The 19,488-nt window shown below is 43.6% G+C and overlaps 1 protein-coding gene across 1 annotated transcript; it reads right to left on the reverse strand.

Annotated features, from left to right (window-relative positions):
- Nucleotides 1–230: 230 nt before the first annotated feature.
- Nucleotides 231–17,667, reverse strand: LOC124288042 (calpain-A-like). Its single transcript, XM_046724605.1, is given in 13 exon segments — nt 231–370; nt 724–935; nt 1,264–1,358; nt 1,538–1,593; nt 1,595–1,646; nt 2,105–2,268; nt 3,063–3,151; nt 3,838–3,903; nt 4,669–4,852; nt 5,658–5,854; nt 6,329–6,460; nt 8,609–8,911; nt 17,560–17,667. Coding segments are annotated over 12 exon segments (1,584 nt in total). The 5' UTR covers nt 8,900–8,911; nt 17,560–17,667; the 3' UTR covers nt 231–324.
- Between the last annotated feature and the right edge of the window lie 1,821 nt (nt 17,668–19,488).

Below are 19,488 nucleotides of genomic sequence, written 5' to 3' on the forward strand. Positions count from 1 at the left end.
AAACTACCGTAGTACTGTGGCTAAATGGGTAATTATATTGAAACAGTCTTGCATTGTTCTTCAACTAACGCAGTGTCATCTACATGCCCCAGCAGTCGTCCTCGGTGGTGCCATTTCATTTCTTTCTCATTCTCTGTATCCCTTGTAAACATGGTCCTGGTATCTGCTGGATAGCCAATTACCAAACACCCAGCTGTTCATCCTCACACATGTCTTAATTGTCTTAATCAGCTCTTCATGGAGCATTTACAAGTGGTCCTGAGATTGTTCTTCCTCGTGCTCTTTATCCGTAGTATTATATCCAATGCTCTCCTGATGCTAGATTCAGTACCTAGATACAACCATGATTTGTTTCCGTCTGGGCACATTCCTGTTGACAGAAGCGAGAAATATAAAGTTTACTGGTAATAATTAATACACAAAATATCAACAATACACGTGACAACCTTTACACATAATAGAAAAGGTCTCACTATCCCGATCAATTTACTCGCCTCTAACCACAAACAACATTCATTCGTGACTATCATTTCGAACCCTGATCTTCAGAGTAAGCCCAATTCAAAGCCTCTGAAGGCCATGTATGATGTGCTGGGAAATCATTCTACCTGGATCCCATTTGGGCCATCCATTAAGTCGCCCCTTACCACAAGCAGGGGACCTGTTCTGACTCTGACCGGGTGGCCGCGGCTTTAAACAACATTCAGTCACTGAAGCCTTTACCTGCAATAGTACACCGGACAGGGGCAGAAGACCCTGAGAAGGAATTCCCTGGTGATGCCGCGCTGGTAGGTGGAGGGGATAACCAAGTACCGGCCTGGCTTCAACCTGTATCGGAACGTGCACTGCAGGCGGGGGTAATAACAATCCTTGGCTTCAGTGTCTCTCATCCTGGCCACGTAGAGCATCCTGGACTTTTCACTGCCCCTCACCACCTGGTGTAAATATAAGCGACAAACTATTTCCATAATTATGAGAAATCTGTACTAAAAGTTGAGTCCTTTGTATGATTCTGACTGTAGCATCAGCATGTGTTTATGAATATGTGACAGTGAGGTGGCACCCCTCACAAACACATGCAAAGGCAAGTCAATTGTTTACCTGAAAATAGATGGAACAAATTGAAATTGAGAAATGCATAACTGTATCTATGTCTATTCTGTGATTCTTCTCTTGGTTTTCTCAAAGAGCCTTTTCAAGGAAACAGTCTTTGAAAAATGTATGAACGAGAACGTTTCGAGACAATGACGCTTCCTGACTCACCTTGTATAAGTCACAGCGTATAGATTCATAATCCAGGTGGTGAGCCTTCTGTATTATCTGCACAACGATAGGAACATATCCATCCTCTGTTAAACCTGACAACGAAAGTCCAGCTTTCAGAAAATATCATCAACGAGCTGAGTGAATGAATGATACCATGAATACCATTCTTATTTGGTCTGAAACTAATATATATTCAGGATTAATTTACGAGGTGCCAATCAGACTTATGAACAATGACATCATTCTTTCACAATTTGACAATAGAACCAACCTTCTTCTGGAACTGTAAATGCAAACCGGGGGTTCCTGACTCGAGCCCTTAAGGTGCCCCCCTTGGCCCACTCCTCCTCGCCACTCCCCGAATATCCTCAGTACATGATCTGTTGCAGAATAATGGCAGACATGTCCCAGAAGAACAACTATAACCTATATACAGTACCGGACAAAAGAAAGTATACAGACACATTTGAGGTTGACTAAAACGTAAACTAACACGAAATGGTGATTCGATGTCTTGTATTTCATTCGGGTAGTTTACATACCGGCAAATATTTCAGCCTCACGTTTAAACGATTTAAATTGTTTGAAAGATCCAGTTTCCAAGTGTACATAACAGTTGTACAACTTTAAGCGCTGATAAGGTACACATGGGAATCGAAAACGGTGTTAATTTGGAGGTACAACTATATTTTCTGCCATGGTTTACCAAAGTTTGCAATTTCATAGTAGACCATCATTCAATATTAATCATTTTTACCAAATTGAATGCATTTATGAATGGTGGTCTTTATCAAATAAAACGACACTTTTGTTATCACATACTATATAGATTACTCACTGAGACCATCTGATCTTCCATCAATGTCAAAATCTGGAGTCAGCGAGCAAATTGTAGTTTGGTCAAAATAATGGAGAAAGTCTTCCAAGTTTATCCAGAACTCTCCGTCGTTTTTGTTTCTTTGTATTTGGATTCCCTCGGACAATTCCCCCCACTCTCTGCTCCTGAAAAAAACATTTTGTAAAGAAAAACTTAAACTTCTTCCGACAGAAACACCACTTCCAACAGAACACTAAACACAGTCAACGTCAGAAGCTTCCGGTCTCAACCATCCGCATGAACATTGTCCAATGGGCGTCCACAGTGATGGAAATGATATGACTGGATCATTGAAGCTCAGCCATCTTGAAATATATCCATGTAGGTGTGGTGTGGTGGGGAAGCCTCGTGGTTTAAGCGTTCGCTTGTCAGGCGAAAGACCCGAGTTAGATCCCCCCATGGGTATACTTGTCGTAAGAGGCGACTTACGTGATCGGTTGGTCAGGCTCGCTGATTTGGCTGACACATGCCATCGTATCCCAGTTGTGTAGATTGATACTCATGCTGTTAATCACTGGATTGCCTGGTCCAGACTCGATTATTTACAGACCGCCGCCATATAGCTGGAATATCGCTAAGTGTGGCGTAAAACTGAACTCACGCACTCACTCCCACTCCCACATGGGTACAATGTGTAAAGGCACTTCTACTGTCTCCCGCCGTAATATTGTCCGATTTTATATTGTTTTTGTTGTATTACGCATTTTAAAATGATCTCAAACTAGATTCAATTTTAATCTGTGATAATCTAGTTGTCCTTTGACGACAGCATTTAAAAAGTATAATTATATGTATTCTCAGTATACTTGTATACCTATTTATCGTCACGAATTTGCCGTACGATATAAAATGTTAACTCACTCACTACATATACGTATTTAAAGGTGACCTATCTCCAGGAAGTAACAGAGTCACTAACCTATCGCTCCACTTCCCCTGCCATTCGTGTGTACCATGAGGATTGCGTATCCTCACTAAGGGAACCTTCTCTCCGTCACTTCTGGTCACCTTGAACATAACTTGAATGACAGACCTCGGACAAGATACATATACATAACACGACGGTAGTGAGCGGCTATATCACTGTTGCGCCCAAAAATGACTCAATAGAATTTCGGCTAGGAATCCATCTTGGATTTAGTTTCGTGCACGTGAGTATATCAAATCGCACTCGTCTACATAAACTGGTTCACTCATGAAAATTGTATAACTTTAACTGTGTTCGTTCGCCTATCTTCTTTTCAGTGTGTTTAACCTGGAGCCTAAGTAGACTTAGCCTCAGTGTTATTCGTTACACTGATATACTGAGACTCAGTATACACATAGCAGTATAGCGAATAGTACTGAGCCTCAGCTAACTTAGACTGGTTTAACATGATAATGTTAAGAACAGAAATATCTTTGTCCAAAATGGACGCCATGTCATACAAGCTCTGACGTTGCTATTTACAGTGATTTCATGCAATGTCCGCAGCGGAGTAGCCGGAGTTGACCCAACTCACCGACACTGGTCAGTGTTGAAGTCTCACAAATAATGGACAACCAAATGGCCCCCGATAAGGGAGTTAAAGCCACAGACTTGGCTTGATGGAACAATGCTATCCTAAGGTCTTTCAGCATGACATTGATGGAAAATGAGTCTCAACATTGAAATGAAATAGGTACGCATATCCTCAAACGATGTTTAAACTTACCACATAGGCTCCTGTCAAGGAATAGGCATGTCCTCCCACCAGCCCCACCTTGCCATCGAACTTGGACTGCAATATACAAGATTGAAATATTGCATCCAGTGAATTGGATATATATATTATTTTCCAGTTTTCGTCGCCACAGCGCTATTCAAAGCTGGTGATGAAAACTGGGAAATATTTAAGGAACGCTTGAATTTTCCTATGATCCTTTATTTGTTTCTCTCAGTATATGTCGTAAAACTCTATGACGGAGTGAGAGTGAGTGTCGAAGCGTCTCTTCCAACAGTAATAATTATTATATTACGTCTGTTTAATGCTGCAGGGTGCCAGAGGGGGTGGTCTTAGAATTAGAACTTTGATGAAATTACTGTGACTGAATACGTGACACGTGTTTATGGATAGCAACTTTTTTTTATTCATCAAAAACGTGTCATGTATTGATGTTCGTCCCACTTTTAAATGCCCGTCAAGAACTTCATACTGGGACTGATCTGATAAACCTAGACACATGATCAGGGTGAATTTGGATTCGAACCCACATGGATTCCTGATTAAGATACCTCCCTGGGAACCTATGCTTGTGTATCTGTATCCTGATGGGAGACATACATCGCATGGACCACTCAACTGGCTCACTGACACGAAACACCTGATAGTGTTAAACCATTTACAGATAACTATAACGAAACATGTCGGAGATCGAATTCTAGCTCCGTGATTGGCTACTCCATGGTGATGACCTAAAGTGCATGTGTCAACATGTACAATTGGGCAACTGCGTCCCATGCAGGACTTTGAAGCTGAGATATAAAATGGGCGCGAGAGACTTACCGGAACTGCACAAGTGACCAAAGCGCCCGTACGAAGGGCGTTCCTGAGACGACGGAACAGCTCGGTAGGGTCAGGATCATCGTAGTTAAAGCTGACTCTCTCTGCCACGCCACCTGTCAGGGTGATGTAGGCGTCGCTAGGGTAACCACCCTCATCGCTCACCACGTTGTACGAACCATGCAGCCTATAAAACAGATGCAGTTCAGAGCACAGATGCAGATGGTTTGTTGGACAACAATACCATCTTAAATCCCACCCGCATATTGTAATGCGCGTTTCGTTTTTGTTTAAACGGTTCAATATGAATCCATCAAAGATCTAAATGTTAGGCTGGCGGGGTAGCCTAGTGGTAAATGTGTTCGCTCGTCACGCCGAAGACCTGGGTTCGATTCCCCACATGGGTACAATGTGTGAAGCCCATTTCTGGTGTCCCCCGCCGTGATATCGCTGGAATATTGCTAAAAGCAGCGTAAAACCAAACTCACTCACTCACTCACTAAATGTTCAAGTTTCTATTTGTCGTTCGGCGCAGAAACAGAAATTCCAACTTTATCAGTGCCTCACTCAGCAATATTCCAACTATATGGGATACGATGGCAGGTGTCAACCAAGTGAGTGATCCTGACCACCCGATCCCGTTAGTCACCTCTTACGACAAGCATGGGTTAGTGGATATCAAATCTTCACGGGTAAATGCAGCTTGTAAATAACTGAGTCTGGGATGAAAAAAAGACAGTGATTGACATAATTAGCAAAGATCTACATCATGGGGTAAGATCACTGATCACGGAATTCATTTCAGTGACATCTTACGACATACAGCTATGAGTTCGAACCCCGATCCGAAACAGGAAAACAATAAATATTTACTGCAAATTAGACCCATATTATACTAAAACGTCTTCGTGAAGGACAGGTAACCTATTCTAATCCTGGTAAAACGCTAATAAAAAATTACGGCACTACGTGTGGGGCAATGGCTGGGTTACCTGGCCAGTGCCTTCTCCAGTAGTGAGACCCACATCTCGTTGGTGTCCGTCCCAGATAGTGCTCCGTACAAGCACCTGCTGCCGGCAAACACGGGGAGGTAGTCGTCCATGTACACGTCCTCCCACTCCCCGAACCTCCACAGTCGACAGTGACAGATCCCGTCAGTTCTTGGAGTGTACGAATCCTCGTTGATCACCTGAATTATTGCATGAAGCAGTTCCATATTTATAAGTGTCGTGATAATTAAATATATGACTTATCCATTGCCACATAATGTTTTGTCATGTGGCTTGGCCATTTCATTCACTCTAACTCTATATCCAGTAACCTAGTGGATGAAGCGTTCGCTCGTTACGACAAAGATCCGGGTTCGATTCCCCACATGGGTACAACCTGTGAAGCCCATTCCTAGTGTCCATGGCCGTGATATTGTGGTAATATTAATAAAAGTGGCGTAAAACTAAACTCACTCACTCACTCACAGTCTCCAATCTTCACGAAGGCCGTAGAAGAACTAACAGTAAAATGCCGGGATCAGATTGACCACCCAGTCCTGTCAGACACTCGAATTCCACTGACGTCAAATATTTGGACCACATTTCAGCGTAGCAATAGATGTGTATTGTAACGTGTTGACGACAACATTAAATGACTCATGGTGATAGGTTACCTTCCTACAGAGGTCAGGCTTGTCACCAAGGTTTGCCATCATGGACAGGAACCAACACGTTCCAAAGCTCCGTTGTTTGATGTCGAATCTTGAAGTCCCATCAGCAAAGAGAACGGGATTACGAACGATTTCCTATAAAATATCACAATAGAATTAATAAGAAAATCGGGATAGAGAGCATAATGCTCTCGCCGTATCTAGCATTAGTAACAATTATGACGTTGTTGAATTGGTGGGATTATTCATTTGTTGCAATTATCCAGCTATATCATCGCGGTCTACAAATAATCGAGTCTGGACCAGACAATCCAGTGATTGACATCATGAGCATCGATCTATGCAGTGGGGATACGATGACATGCATCCACCACGTCATCGAGCCTGACTGCCATATCCCGTTAGTCGTGTCTTACGACAAGTATGGGTTGCTGACGGTGTTTACGGGTCGATAATGATTGGAACACAAAATTACATCGAAACAGTCCTTTAATGTGTGACACATGAGCTTCATATATAAAGACAATTCAGTAGTGTGATGTATACCATTCAGTCGCTGTAACTCGATACTCGGGCAAGTAATATAGAAAGATACAAAATTCGATATCAAATAAGATTTGGTATCAAATAGAAATGTATGGCTGAACAACAGTTTAGATAAGATAACTACCCATCATGCCCTTAAAGTCTCTGAAGCGTACGTATAATCACTATAGTGATTCATGTACACATCCTCAGTCACATCCTCGATAATCTCCAGGGTATACGTTACGATCAATCTCCACTATACCCTGGATGCATCCACGGCTTGGCCCGATGATTTGTATTACCTCCCTTTGCTGGCTTTTTTGTCCAATCAGGTGTCTACGCTGGGAAGTTGAGCGAACCAGTCACAAATCACTTTCGCTTCTTAAATTATCTAACCGTTTAAACTTGGCAACATAATTGATGCAGAGGTACTCTGAAAGAGGTGGAAGGAGTTCTTTTATATATATTTTGAAAGTTTCAGATCTGTCAATTTGTCTTTATTATTTCCTAAACAATCTGAGTGGCACTGTGAACAAACCTTCGCGGCTGCGGCCGCTATCTCTTTTTGACATTGGCAAGCTCGGATGTAACGGCGGCTTAGCTGATTGGATACTGTGAGAATGCGGAGCCAGCAAAGGGAGGTAATATAATTATCGGGCCAAGCCGTGGATGCATCCAGGGTATAGTGGAGAGTGATCGTAACCTATACCCTGGGGATTATCGAGGATGGCTCAGTCATCGTATCTCATGATGTCCGTCACTTGATTAGCTGGTCTAGACCGCCGCCTTACAGCTGTAATATTGCTTAGTGAGGTGTTAAACAAACAAGCAAACAAACACATGCTCGGCTTCGCTTTTAGCAGAGACTTCTTATGGATGTGACTTGTCGCTTCTATTTTCAAGATGCGTCTGGAACAGATGTCTTATTATTACGGCAGAATGTTTCATGTGTGTGCTTGAATTCAAGGCATCTCAATAACTTTACTTAATATTTGTTCATACACAGACATGTATACGACACATCCCACGTTAACGCACACAACAGAAATACACTCGGAACAAGGTGATACAGCATGCATATCCCATTCAACTATCCGTAAGTGCCCCATAACGTATCATCCCAAGGAAATTGAGTATCTTCAGAGTAAAATAGAGAAATGTCTGAACAATGGTGTATGCCATTGCCCACCTTTATCGTACAGTCTGCAGAATACCAGATTTTAAAGATGGGAATTGTTGTTACCCTGGCTGGGCAGAAATAGAAGGCATTATGATCTGCTGTTTAATCCCAATCACGTCACATCATTTGGTTTTTATTCTGGGCTTACAAAAAGGAAAATTTACGATAACAAAATAAGTCCCAAATATCTCAGATGTTGCAGCTGCGGTTGCATTGTAATAGGAAATTTGGAAAGTCACCATCATAGTTCACTGTCACTCTCAACCTTTGAGCAAACACGAAAGAGATGAGGCGGTAACTGTGGTGGTAAAACTGAATATCTTCAACAATTAAACCAATGCCTGAATAAAACAAGACATTTTTCATGCTTAAAAGAAAAGTCGATTGCACGATTCCGATTGCCGCATGCACGTGTTTCTGAAACACTATCAAGAAGAAGTGACACCAGGTGTTCACAAAAAGGCTAGCGTGCCCTTCCCCGCCAGTGAAACCCGTCACAAACACATGCAAAGCCAAGTCAATCCAAAACTAAACGCTTAAAAGATAACCTAATTACTATACCATGTTATTAGTACCTGCGGTCTCTTCCAATCCAGTTTTAGCTTCTCGTATTCTTTTATTGCTATTGGGAGAGTAAAGTCCATGTCTGTCCACATCTGACCAGGGGGGACTTCGGGACGGCGTGGCTTGACGTCATTTGACCCCGATGACGTTCTGAAGTCCACCGTGTAGTGCTTTAGGTTCAAGTTCTGAGGGTCGTCTGTGTACTGCTCTTTTGCGTCCTGATCAAAGTCGTCCTCCCAGGCTTCTTCATCGTTGATGTCGTGGAAATAGTCGTCGTCGTACTTTGAGGAGGTACACCCCATCGTATGTTGTAACTTCAAAAATAAGGAATGTAAATGTTCAGTATTGGAACTTAACTCATAGAATGACATCACAGTTTCTCATAAACATAATCCAACTGATATTGTTGTTGTAGTTGTTGTTTTTGTTGTTTTCAGCTGGTCTGGCGCTTAACGCCTCACCTGTATGAACGCAGCTGCTAAAGGTTGTTAAATGTTCAGTATTGGAGCTTTTCTTAACTTATAGAATGACATCACACTGTCTCATAAACATAATCCAACTGATATTGTTGTTGTTGTTGTTGTTGTTGTTGTTGTTTATAGGGTTAAAGGTGCTTAACGCCTCACATGTACGATCGCGGTTTGTAAATATAGTGAGCTACGGTCCACATGTTTGAGGTAAGAAGATTCTCCAAGTCACCGAGCCTATACACACAGGTCTTTATAGTCGCCTATAATCATTGGACCTTACAGTTAGAACATACGGAGTCTCTAAACCGGATCACTATTACATCCGCCTCCACAAACAATAGCGTCATGGCGTACTAGGAGTCTATTCTTGTCGCCTGTTAAAAACGGCCCATTGTTGTGTGTATGGGGCCCTGATCAACCACACGATATCCCGGTCTTTTTAACGTCCTTATTCCCGGGATGGGCTCGACTCGGCTGTTGAGCTGGCAACAGCTAGGCTTTAGGTGCTGGTGCACTAGGCTGGTCTTGTCACCTTGCCTGTAGATCGGTTTGTTCAGTTACACTATTGATCTATTTGGGGTGTTCCTCTTTTGCAAGTTGTTTATTTAGGGGTTAAGCGGATCACCAGACCATGTTAATTAGAAAGACAATGTATGCTGAACATAAAAATCCATTCTGGCATGGTTATGGACATCTCTGTAGCTTGTGATCAAGTCGTCCCTGGTGTTAATCGTCTCTCCACTAGGAGGATGTCTCCAATGTGTTGTGTCACGCTTGCTAGTCTTAATTCGAAACTTATATCTCTGAAACACTAAAGTTCTACCACCTCTGCCATTTGGAACAAACTGAACGTTTACCAAAGCATTTAGTATTTATACGGCTTTAGACGCTATAGTTGGGCACATCAGAACAGAATTCACCCTTTCAATTTCTCATTCTCTTCCACTGTGACTCTAGCGATTGACAAGACCGTATGATGTTTGAGACTACCATAAAACGTTCGACAGGGTTCATAACGATACCGCAAAGATGCCGAGCGAGGGAAATAATGTCTTCAATAATACTGTCGTATTAAAGGTGGAGGAACATACGCCACAGGGGCAGTGGGTAGCCTAGTGGTCAAAGCGTTCGCCGAAGACCCGGTGTAACAGGCCAGAGTATACCCCTGTCCCAGACTATACCCGGGGTTAAACTGGGCTAGCCCAGACTATACCCCAGGTATAATCTGGGCTAGCCTAGTTTATACCCCGGGGTATATTCTGAACTAGGCCATAGTATCACACACACACTACACACACACACACACACACACACACACACACACACACACACACACACACACACACACACACACACACACACACACACACACACCAGGCCCAGATTATACCCCTACAGAAAACAAGTGATTAAGGATACTACTATAATTTTATTGTACTTCTCACACAATTAAACACTGGTTACAACATTGAAATGGTCCGATACATTTTCCAGATACAAAGCATAATCAGTGTGAGTTTTCAAGCTGAAGCTGGCAGGGTACATCAGCCATTGCATTGACTGACCAACTGCACTGTAAATATAAATGTCACATTTTAACAGACTGGCTGTTGACATAACTTCTGCATCTGTTGCCCACACTCCATCTCGTGAAATTCCCGAATCTGTGATGTACTCATTGACATTTTGGTTCAGGAAATGTTTTAGTTTGTAGCATGTGGTTTAATCTTTCTCATTTCACATTTGATTGGTTTAACACTTGTCAAAATGTTTTGTTTAATTTTTTTAACTTATATGTTTTCTCTCTAAAAGTCAAACTAATTTATGTCACAACAAGAAGGTAGGTATAAAATAATTCCACAAACACCTTGATGATCTCCATAGACCATCAAATTTCCCAAAACAATAATAGAATAATTCCACTTTTTACCATCTTAAAATTGTTATAAATATGTATATATGTTTTTTTAAACTTTTCAAATCAGTTTTCTCTCAAATTTTCTATTTTTGTTCCACACCTCATTTCTTAATAAGTGTAATTCCCCGTCGCCGAAATACCTTAGTTAAAGCAGATAAAGCAGATAACTAACTACTAACCTTGATGATATATCAGCATGGCTGGGTTACGCAAAGTCGAAAATATCACATCGCAGAGAGGCACTAAACAAATGCTTCATGAATTTTGTATTATGCAGTAATGTAAATAAAATGCACGTACAAATTCCTTTAAATGACACCAAGACCATTGCCCTGAGTCACACACTCATATTGAGTGAATTGTCAACATAATTTTTTAAGGGGTATTGTCTGGGTTGGAGGGGTATACTTTGGCCTGGTCCAGAATATACCCCCTGGATACAAACTGGGCTAGCCCATAGTTTACCCCGGGGTATAATCTGGTGGGGGGTATTCTGGGCTGCTACACCGGGGTCGATTCCTCACATGGGTACAATGTGTGAAGCCCATTTCTATCTCCCGCCGTGACATTGTTTGAATATTGCTAAAAAAGGCGTAAAACTAAACTCACTCACTCACTCACTTACCTACTCCACAATGCTGACGTAATGACGTGTTTCTGTTTCACCGACACTGCTAACACTGTGGCATTATGGAAATATCAACATGTAAAATGTCATTTATAAACTTCTAATTAGCATATCGACATGCAACCTGTTAGTTATTAATGATAGACGTAGCAATATCAACATACTACATGCTTGCTACTCATAATACGCCACTACATTATCGATATGCAACGTGTTATTTTAAATACTTACATGTACGTTGCTCCGTGTATTACAAAGTTCCCATAATGTGAAATGATCTATCCATAAAATGATCGTATCTTCACTGTTCACATCCCGTGATTCAAATACGTTTTATGTATCCATGATATAATGTTCAAACCTCACAGGTCTGGATAGTTCAAAACCCACAAACATGACCTTACAATTTTCCAAGTGCTCTGGATATATTGTTATTTTTGCACAAATAGCCCGAGGGTAAGTAATTTCTTATTCATTTCTGCGTGATGTCAAGCGTCAGTGCTTGACGAGAAAGACAGAAAGAAGAAACACTTTACAGCATATATATTGTCAATATATGATCAAGTGTGTGTTCAAATGTAAGACGCTGTGTTGGAAAGAATTCATGCATGTCGTTACATTCATGTCAACAACTGCTACTTCTTTCAAATGATCACAACGACAGTTTTCTTAACGTCAATGGTGCACATTGTGAAAATGTGAGTAAGGGTCTACTGCCGATGTGACAACACGGTCATTTCTATGAAGTCTTTAGATAGTGAGGCAGATAAATGATGTTTTTTCCACGAGAAACCCGACTGCCTTGGAGTAATAGCCAGAATGTTTGCGGCAAACTCAGTCGATCAGTCTTTACGTGGTCGGAAGAATACAGGTGTGTATTATGGTCAGTGAATCTGTACTGTACACGGTAAGTAGGTTATAGAGTAAAACGGTGTTCGCGTTACCGCAGAAACCTGCGTTTTTCACGCCCAACATCATAAAAACACGCAAAACATATTTTTCGTGCGTGTTCTGCACGCACAGATTCTGATTTACAGTTTATATTGTTATTGACAATACTGTGTAATTAGACATTTCTGTCTAAACTGAATATAATTGGCATTCAAATAGATAATAAGAATTGTCACAAACATTACACAAGAATATATTTAATACATACACGGATTACATAACAATAACATCATATTATTAAAATTATCCATAGAAGTCGTTTATGTCTTAGCAGTCGACATCATTAGTAGTCATAGGTTATAATTAAAATTATTTGTTATGATAATGATGTCATTGTAATGACAATTTCACACGCATATATATAATTTTATTTCTGCATGCACTGGTACAAAATCTACCGCGAACACTGAGTAAAATATTTGGGCAATAGATATAATCAAAGACAAAGCTTTTTACATGGAATATTTTCTTTGGTACTCTTCTGAATGAAGTGAGTGGTGGGGTAGCAGAGTGGTTAAAGCGTTCGCTCGTCACGCCAAGGACCCGGTTTGATTCCCCACACGGGTACCATGTGTGAAGCCCATTTCTGGTGACCCCCGCCATGACAGCGCTGGAATATTGCTAAACTCCGAATGAAGTTTTAGGTTTAAATCAGAGAAAGAGAGTGTTAAAATGAATATTAGATATTAGAATTAGCAAGAAACACCTTCGTTTCATCGTTCTGGAACAAGTTCGACATGCCACGACTCGGGAAAATGACAGGTGGAGGGCTGTATGTATGCTTCAGTCAGGTGCGTCTCTGCGTGACGTTACCTGGCCCTTCAACGCCCGTAGAAGCACCATTTGGCCAATATGGCGACGTTTTCAGCAAAACAATCAATTTATAGACCGCCCCTGTAGTGGTCACCCGCAAGCAGTGGTCACCCCAAACCCCCATCCCCACCCACGTCAAGACCGATAAGAACAGTCCGACGGCGTACCCACGTTCTCAGCATCTGAGCAGGATGCTCAATTCTGAAGCCAGAATATCGAATTCGACGTTTTAAAAATGAAGTAGATAAGTCTTGAGATGGGAAGCACACTTCAATTATGGGTCATGCTTCATTCTTTACCGAGCTGACGACAGGAATCTTATCCCCCTTCAAGGTGTACCCTGATCCCCCATCACAGGTGTACCCTGATCCCTCATCACAGGTGTACCCTGATTCCTCATCACAGGTGTACCCTGATCCCTCATCACAGGTGTACCCTGATCCTCATCACAGGTGTACCCTGATCCCTCATCACAGGTGTACCTGATCCCTCATCACAGGTGAACCCTGATCCCTCATCACAGGTGTACCCTGATCCCTCATCACAGGTGTACCCTGATCCCTCATCACAGGTGTACCCTGATCCCTCATCACAGGTGTACCCTGATCCCTCATCACAGGTGTACCCTGATCCCTCATCACAGGTGTACCTGATCCCTCATCACAGGTGTACCCTGATCCTCATCACACAGTGTGAATCTGATCAATCATCACAGGTGTACCCTGATCCCTCATCACAGGTGTACCCTGATCCCTCATCACAGGTGTACCCTGATCCCTCATCACAGGTGTACCCTGATCCCTCATCACAGGTGTACCCTGATCCCTCATCACAGGTGTACCCTGATCCCTCATCACAGGTGTACCCTGATCCCTCATCACAGGTGTAGGTGATCCCTCATCACACAGGTGTACCCCTGATGATCCCTCATCACAGGTGTACCCTGATCCCCCATCACAGGTGTACCCTGATCCCTCATCACAGGTGTACCCTGATCCCTCATCACAGGTGTACCCTGATCCCTCATCACAGGTGTACCCTGATCCCTCATCACAGGTGTACCCTGATCCCTCATCACAGGTGTACCCTGATTCCTCATCACAGGTGTACCCTGATCCCTCATCACAGGTGTACCCTGATCCCTCATCACAGGTGTACCCTGATCCCTCATCACAGGTGAACCCTGATCCCTCATCACAGGTGTACCCTGATCCCTCATCACAGGTGAACCCTGATCCCTCATCACAGGTGTGACCCTGATTCCTCATCACAGGTGTACTGCCCTGATCCCCTCATCACAGGTGTACCCTGATCCCTCATCACAGGTGAACCCTGATCCCTCATCACAGGTGAACCCTGATTCATCCTCATCACAGGTGAACCCTGATCCCTCATCACAGGTGTACCCTGATCCTCATCACAGGTGTACCCTGATCCCTCATCACAGGTGTACCCTGATCCCTCATCACAGGTGTACCCTGATCCCTCATCACAGGTGTACCCGGATCCCTCATCACAGGTGTACCCTGATCCCTCATCACAGGTGAACCCTGATCCCTCATCACAGGTGTACCCTGATCCCTCATCACAGGTGTACCCTGATCCCTCATCACAGGTGAACCCTGATCCCTCATCACAGGTGTACCCTGATCCCTCATCACAGGTGAACCCTGATCCCTCATCACAGGTGTACCCTGATCCCTCATCACAGGTGAACCCTGATCCCTCATCACAGGTGTACCCTGGTCCCTCATCATCACAGGTGTACCCTGATCCCTCATCACAGGTGTACCCTGATCCCTCATCACAGGTGAACCCTGATCCCCATCACAGGTGTACCCTGATCCCTCATCACAGGTGTACCCTGATCCCTCATCACAGGTGTACCCTGATCCCTCATCACAGGTGTACCCTGATCCCTCATCACAGGTGTACCCTGATCCCTCATCACAGGTGTACCCTGATCCCTCATCACAGGTGTACCCTGATCCCTCATCACAGGTGTACCCTGATCCCTCATCACAGGTGTACCCTGATCCCTCATCACAGGTGTACCCTGATCCCTCATCACAGGTGTACCCTGATCCCTCATCACAGGTGTACCCTGATCCCCATCATCACAGGGTGTACCCTGATCCCTCATCACAGGTGTACCCTGATCCCTCATCACAGGTGTACCCTGATCCCTCATCACAGGTGTACCCTGATCCCTCATCACAGGTGAACCCTGATCCCTCATCACAGGTGTACCCTGATTCCTCATCACAGGTGAACCCTGATCCCTCATCACAGGTGTACCCTGATCCCTCATCACAGGTGAACCCTGATCCCTCATCACAGGTGTACCCTGATCCCTCATCACAGGTGAACCCTGATCCCTCATCACAGGTGTACCCTGATACCTCATCACAGGTGTACCCTGATTCCTCATCACAGGTGTACCCTGATCCCTCATCACAGGTGTACCCTGATCCCTCATCACAGGTGTATACCCTGATCCCTCATCACAGGTGAACCCTGATTCCTCATCACAAGTGAACCCTGATCCCTCATCAGAGGTGTACCTGATCCCTCATCACAGGTGTACCCTGATCCCTCATCACAGGTGTACCCTGATCCCTCATCACAGGTGTACCCTGATCCCTCACACACATCACGTGTACCCTGATCCCTCATCACAGGTGTACCTGATCCCTCATCACAGGTGAACCCATCACAGGTGAACCCTGATCCTCATCACAGGTGTGTATCCCTCATCACAGGTGTGGACCCTGATCATCACAGGTGTGTGATCCCTCATCACAGGTGTACCCTGATCCCTCATCACAGGTGTACCCTGATCCCTCATCACAGGTGTACCCTGATCCCTCATCACAGGTGTACCCTGATCCCTCATCATCACAGGTGTACCCTGATCCCTCATCACAGGTGTACCCTGATCCCTCATCACAGGTGTACCCTGATCCTCATCACAGGTGTACCCTGATCCCTCATCACAGGTGTACCCTGATCCCTCATCACAGGTGTGATCCCTGATCCCTCATCACAGGTGAACCCTGATCCCTCATCACAGGTGTACCCTGATCCCTCATCACAGGTGTACCCTGATCCCTCATCACAGGTGTACCCTGATCCCTCATCACAGGTGTACCCTGATCCCTCATCACAGGTGTACCCTGATCCCTCATCACAGGTGTACCCTGATCCTCATCACAGGTGTACCCTGATCCCTCATCACAGGTGTACCCTGATCCCTCATCACAGGTGTACCCTGATCCCTCATCACAGGTGTGTACCCTGATCCCTCATCACAGGTGTACCCTGATCCCTCATCACAGGTGTACCCTGATCCCAGGTCATCCCTCATCAGGTGTACCCTGATTCCTCATCACAGGTGAACCCTGATCCCTCATCACAGGTGTACCCTGATTCCTCATCACAGGTGAACCCTGATCCCTCATCACAGGTGTACCCTGATTCCTCATCACAGGTGAACCCTGATCCCCATCACAGGTGTACCCTGATCCCTCATCACAGGTGAACCCTGATCCCTCATCACAGGTGTACCCTGATCCCTCATCACAGGTGTACCCTAATGCCAAATCTAAATACTAACTAAGAGAGCTGTAAAGATGCCGGTTGGAACTGATCTTCAGTAACCCACGGGATCGGGTGGTCAGGCTCGCTGACTTGGTTGACACGTGTTTTTGTATCCCAATTGCTTAGATCGATGCTCATGATGTTGATCACTGGATTGCTTTGTCCAGAATCAATTATGTACAGACAGCCGCCATATAGCTGGAATATTGCTGAGTGCGGAGTTAAACCAACGAACTACCTAAGATGAAAAAATACATTCTCTGTACACACCACTTTCTCTTATCAACATCCAGATTCTAATCTGTCATTTACAGGTCAAACATGCTTGTGTCATGACATATCATGATATCAGTATTTACCGTACTGATATCCCCGTGTGTGATCTGGATATGTCGGCTACACGGGGTTCTCCTTCCAAACAGTCAACACTTATACGAGAATAGTCAGCGTACACAATGCATAGGTTAGTAAAAGGTACACTCAATCCATGAACTATAGTTGTTTTAGTTGTTTTAGTTATACAGTATTCCATGACAAACACTACTGGTGTAGTTACAAGCTATAGTTAACAACGTTACTTACCTTCCAGCGATTGAACAGTCGGGGCAGGAACTACCGGAAAATACGCTCTGAATACCCGTGTAATGTGCATTATGATTACAGCGAATTTATGTCATCGTCTTATCGCTCTGTGCAAATAATACCGCAACCAACGCATGTCAAGGCCACTTGGCCTCTTGATTGTCGAACCCATATCGACTTACAGGTGTTTTAAAGGTCTGTGGTGGTGGTGGAATTGGGTTTAACGTCGTGCTTGAGAATATTTCGCTCATATGACGACGTGCATGCGTGTGTAAGGTCTGTGTTATCGTCAAAATTCTAGAGTGAGTGAGTATGGTTTTACGCCATTTTTAGCAATATTCCAGCAATATCGCGGCGGGGACACCGGTAATGGGCTTCACACATTGTACCCATGTGGGGAAATCGAACCCGGCTCTTCAGCGTGACGAGCAGACGCTTTAACCATTAGGTTACCCCACCGCCCCACATATGACTACAAGTCCTAAACTTGTAGCAGGTACATTTATAAGACATTAATCGTTAACTCGTTAAAGGAAATTATGTAAGACAATACGTCTTTAACTCAGAGGGACGTATGTCAGACAATAGATGGTCCGAACTGACGAGGTTTCAATGCATACTATAAACCACATGCCTCTTTGCCTTCATTACCTTGAAAGCCATTGCTTTACCATACCATAGATCATACACAACCTCGTGCAACCATGTCAAATATCATGACTGGGGAGAACCCACCCCATCACGTTCATCTCTATGCCGGTCCACTTGTCTCTTACACACTGCTAGTCCGAAACATGTATTAGCATTTACGATTATAAATAATATTTTCTGATTACCTTACACGACGATCCAATGTAACACTTTTGCTTGACACATGTTATCGTATCTCAGTTGCGTAGATTGATGCTCATGCTGTTGATCACTGGATTGTCTGGTCCAGACTCGATTATTTACAGACCGCCGCCATGTAGCTGCAATATTGCGTTAAACAACAAACCAAACCAACCAACTTTTCCAAAAAATACGTTTTTATCTAAAAATGGTATGTACCTTTAAAAAATGTATACGAATACGCATGGAACACATCTCGATGACAACACAAGTTATATGTCCAGAGTTCGCGATGGTGATTGTAAAATTTGGGCCCTTATCGTGCGTTGTCAATAACATTTGTTTCGGGGAATCAAAATCAATATCGCATGTTAAGCAAACATTAAACTGTTTATGACTTAAAGGCCTATGCTATTTTTGTTTGTAGTCTTCCCACGCACATGGCGTTATGGCCAGGCTTACTTTTCAAGTGTTTAAAATATTATTTCTTATTTATTTTCAATGGTAGGAAGTGGGCGGTGCACTGACTGGAGGGGACATTACTTCAGGTATCCATAGGCCGGAGTTGGTTGGTTGGATGGTTTGTTGTTTAACGCCGCACTCACCCATATTCCAGCTAAATGGCGGCGGTCTGTAATTAATCGAGTCTGGACCAGACAATCCAGTGATCAACAGCATGACCATGGACCTACGCAATTGGGATACGATGACATGTGTCAACCAAGTCAGCGAGCATGACCACCCGATCCTGTAAGTCGCCTCTTACGACAAGTATGGGTTACTGAACACAAATTCTAACCCGGATCTTCACGGCACAACAAGCCAGAGCTTTGTCTTGGTAACAATGCCTGTGTACCGCTACGTTACGTGTGCGCCAAACGTGTCATTAGAGATGCGTTGCCACATTTAAGTTATATACCTGAGTTTTTCTCCCGGGACTCTAAAAGCAGTCATTACGGATGCGTTCCCACATGTAACTTATACACCAGAGATCTTTCCCCGGTACTGTCACAAAACCGCATCGACAATAGACACAACAGATAAATGTATTCAGTTTCCAAAATAAAATTTTATTCCCGTTGTTCTATTCACTAAATA

This window comes from Haliotis rubra, unplaced genomic scaffold, assembly GCF_003918875.1.
Source record: "Haliotis rubra isolate DU_JTF1 unplaced genomic scaffold, ASM391887v1 Scf41, whole genome shotgun sequence".
Lineage (NCBI taxonomy): Eukaryota > Metazoa > Mollusca > Gastropoda > Lepetellida > Haliotidae > Haliotis > Haliotis rubra.